Consider the following 13,033-nt stretch of genomic DNA (forward strand, 5'->3'; position numbering starts at 1 on the left):
CTTCAATTTATCTGTATTCAACAGTTTGCTACTTTGATGCTTCCTGGTTTAAGAAACTCTGAATAGTTGGAGAACTAAAATTGAGAGAATGGGAATTGAGTTAGAGGATAAGTGCCTAACAACCTGGGAAAAATAATTGGATGAAATAGCAAAAGCAAATATAAGAAATAGAAGAAGACCGGGAAGGCCCTCAACGACCTGGAAGGAAGGGTTTCAACATACCATGAAAGGCAGAGCTATCCAGGAAAAGGAAGAGCTGTTAAAAGGAGTGTTTAAGTTCAACAGCAATTATTTACTGGAAAAACGAATATTTTTGGGTTAGTGATTATTTTGTAAAATCGTCCGATGCAGTTTTTCTATTTTCTAATTTGAATAAATATTGTGTGAAATAATTTTTATTATAGTATTTAGTAACGTAAAAATTGAAAGTTATGGGATTTCGGTTAGGATATAAATTATTAGATAGGTCCATTGTACAACTTTTAATAGATGATATGCAAACAAAAAACGTAAAGTAAATGCAAAAATTGAATTATAGAAGACGCGTGCAAGCTACGAACAACTGATGAATTATCAATCATATAAGTAATTGAAAAATAGGTTGCAATCAGCGATCGTAAGATTTCCACCCTTATCTTTCTAGAAAGTTTCCAGAAACTTAATAAATATTCAAAATTAGTTTTCTTTTCTTATCACATTAAAGTATCCTACTGAAAAGTTTGGAAAATTAGGAGAAGTGATAAATCTCGGAACAATTGATAATTTTCCGACTTTGTAATCTGTAAATTGGAAATATTGAATCTAATATAGTCATTAGTATGTCATTTTCTATTTCATATATATGGGTTGTGAAATAATTCATATTATTCTTCTTCTGATTTATACTGACTAAACCTGAAACTTTGTCTGAGTAGATTTTGAATTTAATTAAGTTCATTTTTTCTTTGGATAATAAATATAAATAAAACAAATCAAGTTTTATTATTAGACGCAAGAACAAATAACGCAGATGGTAAACATGTCACATTTAATTGATTATGGGAAAAACATGGATTAATACCACAAACTTTCGAAAATTGGCATTGGCGAATGCAAGAAGGATCGGAAATTCAAGTCTCTTAAACTCAAACGGCATCGGGATCTTCGGAATGAAAACTTCCTCACCTTCAAATTTTCCTTTGAGTATCGTCGCGTAAATCACATTGTTCAACAATTTATTTACCACCAAACGCGTTCCTTTGCACAATTTTAGCTGGTTTATGTTTCGAGGAACGATAAACTACAGTGTCTTAAATTATGCGCTAATAAGCAGGGCACATACAAATAAATAAATACCTTGCCTCAAAATAAGCTTCTTCATTTGATTTGAATTTTTTTGAGATCAGCAAAGAGCATGGGGGCCAGATCTGGACTATACTGTGGATGAGGAAGCTATTCAAAGAGTAATTCTTTCAATTTAACCATCGTTGTCACCGACTTGTGAATCTGTGCATTGTCTTGATCAAACAGTGGTTATTTCTTCGACATATGAGGCCGCTTTTCCTTGATTTTTGCATTCAACCGATCCAATAACTCTATGTAGTATTCGCTATCGATTGTCTCTCTCTTTGAAGATGGCTGATAAACAATATTCCATGTACATCGCAAAATACTGAAGCCATAACCTTTCCAGCCGACTGTTATGCATTTGGACGCATCAGACATGGCTCAGCGACTGTAGTCCATTCAAATGATGATCATTTTGATTTCGGAGTGAAGTGATGAATCCATATTTCATCCCTTGTCACATATCAAAGCAAAAAAATCTGATTTATTACGTGTAACATTCCCAAACACTGCTCTGGATCATCAACACTTTGTTTTTGATCGACTGTGAGTAAACGCGGCACCCACTTTAAAAAAAGCTTTCTCATAGTCAAAAGTTCGTGCATAATTGTAAACACACTACTTTCTGATACCTTCAAGGCCTCAGCTATCTCAAACAATTCCAATTTAGGATTAGATATAACCACTTGCTGCCCAATATACTATTTCCATGGACACCACCTTTGGTTTAATTTTCATAAAAACTGAATAATAAGCCTATAGGAAGCAGAAAAATCAAGAGAGAATTCACTATTAAATCTTTCTTTGAGTTTTTGGGCGATAGCGGATGATATCTTTTCTCAAAAGGAGACAAGAGCGTCTCGTATATTATTGCCACTTTGAATTTCCTACATTTCCGAAGCCGGATTTTCTTGTGGTGGTTGATTTAAAGACAAGATCCAAGTCTCGACTGAATACAGACACGGAATTGAGAGTTGCTATTTGTAATATAAAATATTTTTTTTTTTAAATTTATTGTGGAACATTCATTATAGTAATGACGAGTTTATTTGACAATATCTACTGATAGAATATGTACAAGACTCTTCAATTTTTTGTAATAACAGAACGGACTTGATTTATGAATATATGAATTATTTAATCATTATACAAGTTTTATAAAACAATATTTGTTCGCGAGCGTTTTTAGAGCATGACGAACGCAGCTTGCAAACTTTGACAAACTTATATCCTGATCCAGCAAACCCACAATTTTCTGCGAACAAAATTTTTCCAAATCGGTGGATAGGCAGTGCCGGATTAAGCCACAGCGGGGACTGTAGCAAATTCGGCCAAAGTGGTGTACCAGGCATTTGCACTTTTTGATTTATTGTGTAGGTATTGGTTATTTATATTCGAGCGAACTATCATCACTATCAGAAATCCTTGAATGGTATTCAGGAATAGCAAAAGGATATATCCTTTTAGCTTTTAACACAGGTATCATCAATTATTTATTCCTTCCTTTGTTGTTAATAAAACAAGCGGTTACTTCTTTAAAAAGGTAAATTTTCAACGACTTAAAAGGAAATTCGTTCTATTGGAATTTACATAAGTTGTTTATATATTTTATAATGAAATACCCTTATTCTATTCAATTGTCCTAATGAATCAATGTTTGCAACACATTTTTATTACTGATTTCTCAATTTTCTCGTACCAACATTGATTAGTTGAAATATCTGTGTCTCTATTTTGATTTGGATGTTAAAAATCCTGCTATAAATTAACTGGAATACATCAAAGATCATTTGTCTTTAGACAATTTCTGTTCATTCGTTTTTTTTTCTATACTACCTAAATTAAATCCACTTAGTCTAGAAATAAAATCTGAAAGAATTTTTATTGAAATTGCAAACATTGTTAAGCGGCGGCGAAAATATATAACATAAATACCGATGTTTTTATTTCATCCCAAGCTAAATTTTCTGCGCTTTTCATTCTCTAATTTTACCTGAAAAATGAATAAAAACAAGTTTTTTTAAGTGCACATCATCTGAATTTGTTTATTTATAATATTTGAACAAAATAGAAGTTGTATCCATAAAGGCATAATAGTTAAATAATTAAAGTATAGACGAAAGTTTTGATTTTCATAATATGCATCAGCGAACATGAATTTGATGTTTTCGGGCAAAATCTTGGCTCGGAACTTTGTTTTTTGAACACTTTTTGATCAAACTTTTACATTTTTACCACTTCACCAGTAGTGATGTGGAGTGTTGTGATGATGAATGTCGCTGCTGACAAGTTATTTTATGAATTTATTGATAGACGAGGTGAATGGTAATCTACACATGTTTACTGTTGAAGATACTGTTGTCCAAATCTCCTTTTTTCAATGAACTGTCTTATCCTCTTCAACTATTTGTATATCCAAACTTTCTATCTCCTTGAAGACTTTGAAAATTACTCTATTTCGTTCAATTAGTTGTATATAAAACATGTTATAATGTACAAAAAGCTATCAAGGAGTTTCTAGATCAAATTGTACATAAATACCTTGAAGCTTTTATTGAAAATTCTGATTTAAAAATACATTTTAATGATACAATATCTAAATAGCTTTGTAACGTAACCTTAGTCAATTCTTCTTTACGTTATTTGCATTAAAATGTCTCACGAGGATGTTCCCAAAATAACTATGTATTAGAAAGTACACAATCTATACAGTTCGAAGCGCCGTGTTGTTTAGTATTTGCTTAGCAGCCATAAATAGCGAAATTCTAAATTGTTTCAAAACCATGGTTCTATCACTTCACACCCGAAACCAAACAACAATAAAAAAAATGGACTGACAAAGGAGAACCGGCTCCAAAGAAGGTAAAGATCGTTCCATCTGCAGGCAAGGTCATGGCGTCGTTTTTTGAGATACGTGTGGGATAATTTTCATTAGCTAGCTTAAAAAAGGAAAAACTGTCAACGGCGAGTATTATGGGAGAATTTGTGCGAAAAAATCAAGCAAAAACGACTGCAATTTCTCAAAGAAGAAAATGTTGTTTCATCAAGACAATGCACCAGCTCACACATCCGGTATTGCAATGTCCAAAATTAATGAATTAAAGTTTGAATTACTACCTAATGCATCCTATTCACCAATTTAGCCCTTTTGGATTATTTTATTTTCTCAGATTAGAAAAAATGGTTCGGTGGTCAAAGATTTTCCAACATTTTCCTTTTCTTTGTCGAAACTACTGGAACTAACTTCGTATAAATTGGAAAAGTGGAAGAAGCATTCATAATTTGGTTAAACCGATTTCAAAACCAGAATATTTCACGCAGAAGCATTTACCGTACGATAGTCGAAAAGAAAAAAAGAATACCATGTTTGAACCACCAAAAAAGGGAATTTCTACCCAAGAGCTGGAAAATAAGCACAACCATACTTCAAAGAGTACCGCATCTCAAGAAGTAACAAGAAATAGTCAAAAATACCCACCAACCCACCACCACGACAGTGTCCTAAAAATACCGCAAACCAATTAGCGTGGATACCAAGATACCGTCGTCAGACAGGTTAATACATTCTGCAAATCAGAGAATCAATGTTAAAGACGATGAAATATTCAATTAAAATCGAAGGAAATGTGGTTTTTACATGGATAGAAGAATGTCCTGGCAACGTACAATTGCTAGTCTGGTATGCGATTTCGACAACATCCAAACATTATATGGGTCAAGTAAGAGGGAAAGGAGTAGATACTGAAAGGTATATTAAAAACTGCTTCATTAAATTAGTTGATTTAAAAAAATCACGTTAGAAATCATACAATGTTATGACCGGACCGGAATTTCATACCATAACAAGATAAAAGGCCCAATTTACCTCTTCAATTGGACGGGCCGTCCAATTGAAGATTTTCGGGAACATTTATCTCGTAAAGTACACGATGGAAATCCAAGATCCAATGAGTGATGTTTCCATATAATTACTTTTGATTCAGTTTATAAAAACGACATTGAAATAACGAATGAAGTTTTTCTTATTTGCCCTAATTAACTAACCATCACCTTTGTTTATTGTAGCGTCTTCCATTAGAGAAATTTTCTCTCGATTTATTTTTCTACACTTCAAGAAAGGGATGAAGTAATTCTTCATAGAAAGTAGAAAACCCTTGAGATTTTTACAACAATCAATGATGTAGATCGACGGTTTTGATGATTTCAACAAATTACGTTCCAAGAAAGTAGTTTACAAGCAGTTCTAATATGGATTATAAAAATTGGAACAACAACTATAAATAATTTATTTCACTATGTCAAAACTATAATGTTCGGAATGGAATACAGCAGCAAATATAGTTGAAGTTAATTAACGTACTGCCCGTTTTCAGTATTAATTTTGAATCAGTGCTTTTACAAGTTTAATATATAAGCAATTAGACCAGAGAAACGGTGCTAAAATTATTGCTGATGCGCTATTTCACGAGCATTATATTAAATTATTAAGTTTCCTGCAGAATATATTATTCTATTGATTACCAGAAATGTAAAAAGTTGTTCTGAAGCTTTTAATTTACCTACACACAAACTGATTTTTATTTTATACCTCTGTTTAGTAGATTATCAAAAAGCCTTTGATAAAGTCAACTGGAGCTATCTTTGTACCATAATGGAGGAAACGCCAAAACATCTGTTTCAACTAGTGCGCAACCTCTATCAGAAAAACAACGCGAAATTCATAATCGACGTGGTTTACTCGGGGACTTTCAAAACGGCCGCAGGAGTTAGACAATCTTCCACCTACCTTATTAAACTTTATAGCTAATACGTCTTGAGAGAGGTTCTAGATGATTGACAAGACGGAAAGAGGATCAACAACCTTCGGTACCTCGATGACACATTCCATTCTGCACAAACATTTGTTAACACTTTTAACTATCTTGGTTCCTCAATCACCAACACATAGACTTTAAACAAAGCAAATAAAAACCGAATAGAGGTTTTCGAAATGTGGGTTTATAGACAATAGATGCTTACGAGTATCGTGGACAGAACATCAAATCAACATACAAGAAATTGGTTCACGCTAACCAGAACCAACCGCATGTATCTGCAGTACCTTGGACATATATTTTGAAGATCTAGAAGATGAATGGAACGATTAATCTTTGGAGGGAAAGTAGAAGGCAAACGTCCAAGAGGTAGATCTCCAACTAGATGGGTGGACCAAGCAAAATTCTTAATAAATATGAGGCTGCATCATGAGGAAACGATTGCACAACAAGAGTTAAGCTGCCCCAAAAAACGCATGGGATATTCATGGGATTGTGTCCATCAACTATCTTCACTATGACTTTGACTTGACTGACCACTCACCGTATTCACCAGATCCGATTGATGCTTCCTAACCTCAAAGCTTCATTTGCATGAGAGAACTTTTTATCAGACGAAAATCTTATGACTTTCGTAAGCGATTACTTTGAAATAAAACACGAAAACTAGAATGTAGAAGGGTTGGAAAGTTCAGAATATCTCTGAACTAAGTGTATGAGATGTCTTGTTTCTGTGGAAACTATTCAAACAACCCTCGTAGTAATTTAAAACGTGACGTACACAAAGAGATCACCGGTCAAAAGTTTTTGCCTTTTTGGAAAAGTGGCGATGAAAAAAACCCTTTTTAAGTCGTCAAAATGAAATTATGAGGTTGCAGTGGACTAAAAAGTATTTGGGATCATGTCAAAGGAAGAACGGATGTTAGATCCATGTGAAAAACACGGAGGAGGTTCGATGAGGCTATAAAAATATTACAGGAAAATTTGGTACTTCTGATGGGCAAAGAATTTATCTTCTACCATGTCAACAATATCAAGCATTCCTCGAAGCTGTACAAAGAGTATTTGCTTGGATATGAAAGGAGGAACGTACCAAAAGTAATGATTTGGTCATCATAGTCGCCAGATTTCAACCTGATTGAGTTGTGGGAGAAGTTGTACAAAGAAATCAAAAAGCAGTCTACATTTTACAACTTTGTAATATCCTGAGTGAATTAGTTGTTTAGAACAAATATAAAGTTACTGGACTCAATATATAGATTTAGAAGTAACTATAGTTAAATGTAATAAAGTTAAATTGTATCTTTAATTTTGGATATTGGAAGAACAAAATTTATTGGACTTACTTGTAGTGTTGATCAACTTCTGAGAGTTCTGAGTCAATTTGGCCGTCGACAGACGCGCGATAATAAAAATTAAGCGATTTTCACTTTGAAATTTACCTAAGAGGAAAATTGACGAACGTGTCACAGGTTAACGTTCTATTTTATTAGGTATTGAGGGTTTCGGAGAAGGGAGGTTAGGTTCTGAAACGTGGCACACAGTATCAATGCCCAAAGAGGACTAAGTGAAATAACACCGAAATACTCTCGACACAGACGCTCTTCAAATGAGGGATGCTGCGTCGTTTTCCTGTAATAGTTCGTCCTTTTTCCGCGCAGGTCGTAGAGCGAGAAAATGTTCATGAGCGTTAGTTAAACATTTTCAAATGTTCCATTTTTGTAGGGTAACAGAATATTCCGAGAATTTTATAGGCTCCATTTAGATTTCATAATAAATGCGATTCGAAATATAAAAAAAAAACGTTCGATAGAAATAAAATTTGTTTTATCGATTAAATGATTAAACTGCACTCGGAAAAATTAAAATTAAAATCTAAAACGCATTTACAATAAAAAAATTTGAGGAAATTGGAATTAGAAACCTCAATTGAAGAGAGTCACATCTCAGTAACAAAATGGAACAAGTCGAGAAACGCGCGGTTGAATCCCAAATTCAAAAACACCTGCTGGTTACATAAATATACAGGGTGCTTATTTTATATTTATGCGACAACATTCATGAGGTAATTATTCGTATGAAAATAAATGTTCTCAGCCCTCCCTTTCCGAGTTATCACCCTTAAAAGGTGGTGACCAGAGAAGTCTGTGTGTGTAATCCCGACTGTAAAACACGGTGATGTCTTGGAGATGTTTTGAAGGAAGGCCGACTGGAGATTTGGTAAACATTGAAGGGATTTTGAAGAAAAAAGTAGTACGTTTTGGACAGCGATTGATTGACAGAAAATTTATCTTTCAGCGTGACAACGATCAGAGGCATTCCTCCAAGCTCTGCAAAGAGTATTTGAAAGAATTGGAAAGGAAGAGTGTACTGAAAGTAAGGATTTGGCGCGACCTTAACTCGAATGAATTGTTGGGGGACAAATTAGACAGATAAGTCAGAAAGCAGAGTCCTACTTCCAATTCACATATTTGGAGTTTTGGAATAAAATTTATTGTATTGTTTGTATTCCTTTGCCCGATAGTGTAAGTACATTTATAAAAAAACAATCTAATCTCAAAAAATGAATGAATGAACGAATTTTTTCATTTGTTTTGGCAAAAAATTTAATATCCGCTGTAATAAACTAAAAATAGTGTCGGTAAATAGACATTTTCGTAATATAATATGCGAATCTCCCATAAATCTCATTTGAATTGATATACTTAATTGAAATAAACTTATACTCATAAACTCCCATCTACGAGGGATAGAACCATGTGGTAAAATAACAACACACAAGGTTGTTTTCGGAGTATTCCATGGAAACGTAATGAATGATCTCCCGGGTCAGCATTATGGAAAGCAGCGTTGTGTGCTATTACTTTTAATTAACTTTCACGAAATTTGCGATGTCTACACTATACCAAGAGTTTACTAGAATATGAACATCCATATACAGGGTGCCCCAAGACGAGTTAAAACTATCTGTATATAGTAAAATTATGAAAATTTCTACGTTTTGGGTTTTCGGATACGATCTTTTTAATTAAAATATTTTCACCGGAAGTCGACTGTAACTTTGTTATTTTATATAGACCACCCTATATATTAATACATTTTTGAAATTTACGTAAAATTTTAATTTAAATTTAATTTAAATACATACTTTTTGAGGTATTAATTTTTTTGTAAAAAATTTGACCGTTGCAGACCCTTATAAATTATTTTTTTTCGAAGATACCCTTAAAGATATGAAAATGGTTTCTGTTCGGCTGCTTTTAATAAGGTCACACGTATTTGAGTCGATGTAGAAAAATGTTTCATGTTATACAGGGTGAGTATAAAAATTGTTCAAAGTTTAACTTTATAAAAATCAAATTTCTTTATTTTTTAAATAGAACCACCCGGTTTTTTCTACTACAAATTTACATAATCTTCGTTATTAAATTAAGAACGAATCATTTTAATGACTAATGACAGTTAAATAAATGTCATTTATTACAAAGCCTACTAAAAGTATACATAAAAAATTAAAACTTGTTAATACAATAATAATTTAAAACCTCAAAGATCTCGGAAACGACTAAAAGTTGGAATAGGATTAGTAAATACAATTTGATTTAATTTTTACAGACCTTGACAAGATCAAGAAAAATACTTTTTTATTTCTTAGTGCTTGTATGAACGGGTCAAAATAAAATTTAGACCACGCCTGCATTTCTAAAAATTTACAGAAAACATTTGATATCTGAATAACGGTAAGGTTTAGGTATAAGAAAATATACATGAATTTACTTCGTTTTTTACCCCTGAATGCATTAAAATAGAAAAAACGGGGGATTCCATTTAAGAAATGTGACATTTATGAAGGTAAATTTTGAACGCTTTTTATACACACCCTGTATAAAATGAAAAATTTTTCAGTATATATTCAAATACGTCTGACCTTGCTAAAAGCAACCGAACAGAAACCATTTTCATATCTTCAAAGGTATCTTCGTAAAAAAATAATTTATAAGGGTCTGCAACGGTCAAATTTTTTACAAAAAAATTAATAACTCAAAAAGTATGTATTTTTCGAAAAACGTTTTCACACAAAAGTATACTAAAATTTTACGTAGATCTCAAAAATGTATTATTATATAGGATGTTCTATTCAAAATAACAAAGTTACAATCGACTTCCGGTAGAACCGAAAGTCGGCCATCTTTGAAAATATTTCAGTTGAAAAGGTCGTATCCGAAAACTCGAACTTAGAAATTTTCATGATTCTATTATGAGTATTTTGCTATACACAGATAGTTTTAACTCGTCATGGGGCACCCGGTATAAATATGAATGTAGTTGAAATACAATACAAAGAAAACTAACAGACTATTCGGGAAAAGTTTATTCGAGTCAAAAAGACATAGAATAAATATGACTGAAGTTTTTTCTGAATTATATAAACATGCAAATGTAGATCAAGTCGATCTAAAAATCAACGAAAATTAAGGTACAATAAATATCGTAGAAAAAGCAATAAAATAGGAAAAAGAAAAAGACGCCGTGTGCTAGCATGGAGAAAAATTATCAAGAAAGAACTCAAACAGATACACTTAACAGGAGACTATAGAAATAGTTAATTCATCAGAGTTACAACAAATTGTATCATTGACAGATGAGATCATAAAACATATGACAAGATGTGACACTTGACAAATGACAACCAATATGTCTGGATTCAACCGTGACATAGGACAGATGTGAACATAGAACTTATGATATATGAGACGATTGGTAACATGATAAATGTGATTGACATTCAAGACGCTCCCATTAGTCATGACGTCAAATTGTGAAATCTCTTTTTTACTTTCTTGAGATTAATTTATCCAATATTCTGTCAATAAATAAATTTCAATATATAAAATCTAAATAAAAATCTCTCACAATACTGCACGGTCTAATCATATTTGACGGCTCATGTTTCCAATGGAATTATATCGTTTTTCCATAAACGTCGAGAAATTTTTCTTACACCGTTTTACTTCCGACCCAAAATATTATCGTCACTGTCATAATTTACCTTCGTACTGACAACTTTGAGATAGAAACATAATATCCACGTTTAGCTCTTTTGAACTTTCACTTCTAATTTATTATAAATCCTTCATTTTTCGTTTTTGTTCCATTTTTAAAATTATTACGGCAACCAAATTAGTGAGAAGAAGATTTACAACAAACTGAAGTGTAGACTCGTTGTAACATATCGTAGTAATAAGTATTAAGTATCCAACTTTGCTTTCTTATGTAACCTTTCATATAAAAGAGGGACAGGAAGATTCGTGGGCTCTATTCAGAACCATCAGCAAATTATCATCAAAAACTTCTAAAAAAGACCAATATGTTGCGCAGGATCTGACTGGACACAATCTTATATCAAAAATCTGACAGGAGCATCTACCAACCATCCCTATCCAATTTAAAGCATTGCAATGTTGACCTCTTGGTAAACAAATTCTGGTGTACTATTCAGAATTAACCATTCTAAGTTGCTCTAATGTCGTGTCCTGTTATTCCAAAAAAACAGGCGACCATTTGCTTTGGAGTGTCTCAAATGTCAATTTTGGACGATCTTCACTAAATTGCAGAAGTTGATTTTGGTCAGATGCGTTTTAGTAGTATTTCTTGTTTTATCTGTCACACTTTGCTGCCATTTACAGCGAGTAGATGTTTACTTAAGATCTCGATCATTGACAGATTCACTTCAGGAACGTGCAGTGGCCCCTTAATTTATATCCAAATACCATGTGGGGAAAACTATTGTCCCATCTTAAATCTTTTGGCCAAGCCTTTAGGATCCATGTGAAGATAAACAACAGATGAAGCTCTCAGATGTGGGAAAGCAATTCATTCAGGAAGATTCTACGATAATACACCCTTCAGGTTGGAGCTAACTCCTTGATATTCAAAAACCTTGAAAAAAACTCACCATGCTGATTGAATGGACTAAAAATAAAATACGATAAAAACTATTTTAAAATATTTATTTCATGTACATTTTACATCCATAGTATTGATAACGTCATTATTAGAACACCATATATTATATTTACAAACAAAATCATTTGTCCATGGGTTATTTTCCACATTAATACTTCGTGCCATAGCTAATAGTTTCAAAACTTCGTCATTTAATTCTTCCAAATCGTTACCTTCTATATTAACGCTTTCAATCCATTTCAAGTCGTTGAAAGCAGTTTCACCAATTCCTTTTATATTATTATTGTTAAGATTTAATTCCTTAAGATATCTGATTCCTTTTAACAATATATTGTTTAAAAAAAGAAGATTATTGAAGCTTAAATCGATGCAAGTATCTTCGTATCGTACAGAGTTCGCGAAAGCTTCTTCAAAATAATTGTACTGAATTTTTGGGTAATATCGCAATTTGTTGTAGCTCAGGTCGAGTTTTTTCAAATTATTTGTTTTCGTAAATAAATCTTGTGGTAAAAACTCGATTTGATTCGAACTTAAATCCAATATATGTAAGTTGGTGAGATTGTTAAAAGCTTCGGGACTTAAAGTTTCGATTCCGTTCCCTTTAAAAGACATTTTATAAACTGCCAAATTTGCAAAAACTTTATTAGGAATATGTCGAATCTTGTTAAAATTCAAATTTAAAATTCTCAATGTAGGAAGATTCCAAAATATGTTATTTTCTATAGTTTCTAAATTATTACTGTTTATATGAATTTTTTTTAGTTTCGTGAGATTTTGGAAGGTACCTGTTTTCAAAATCGGTAAATCTTCGTTTTCTATTATAATTTCAGTTACATCTAGTTCGTTATTAACAGTATCAGCTTTCAATAGAGTCAGTGGTCGATCGTCGCGGAATATTTTTATTGTTATATAGTTAAAAAACTGTG

The 13,033-nt window shown here is 32.5% G+C and overlaps 2 protein-coding genes across 5 annotated transcripts in view; both read right to left on the minus strand.

The window, feature by feature from the left end:
* Positions 1–7,752, minus strand: part of LOC130901637 (poly(rC)-binding protein 3) — a 58,460-nt gene extending 50,708 nt beyond the window's left edge. For 3 of the 4 annotated variants that reach the window (XM_057813147.1, XM_057813145.1, XM_057813143.1), the window contains exon 1: positions 7,487–7,752. The gene's annotated coding sequence lies outside the window, so the exon portion shown is untranslated. The remainder of the gene's footprint in view (positions 1–7,486) is intronic. The other variant, XM_057813150.1, reaches the window with a different exon arrangement.
* A 4,403-nt stretch (positions 7,753–12,155) lies between these two features.
* LOC130902216 (leucine-rich repeat-containing protein 38-like) lies at positions 12,156–12,719 on the minus strand. Its single transcript, XM_057814155.1, has one exon. It carries the CDS (start codon positions 12,717–12,719, stop codon positions 12,156–12,158), a length of 564 nt encoding a protein of 187 aa, XP_057670138.1.
* Between the last annotated feature and the right edge of the window lie 314 nt (positions 12,720–13,033).

Source organism: Diorhabda carinulata, chromosome X (genome assembly GCF_026250575.1).
Source record: "Diorhabda carinulata isolate Delta chromosome X, icDioCari1.1, whole genome shotgun sequence".
Taxonomy (NCBI): domain Eukaryota; kingdom Metazoa; phylum Arthropoda; class Insecta; order Coleoptera; family Chrysomelidae; genus Diorhabda; species Diorhabda carinulata.

What these genes read in the sequence shown, in the direction of transcription:
- LOC130902216 (XM_057814155.1), bottom strand. Translation starts at nt 12,719, where the DNA reads ATGTCTTTTAAAGGGAACGGAATCGAAACTTTAAGTCCCGAAGCTTTT.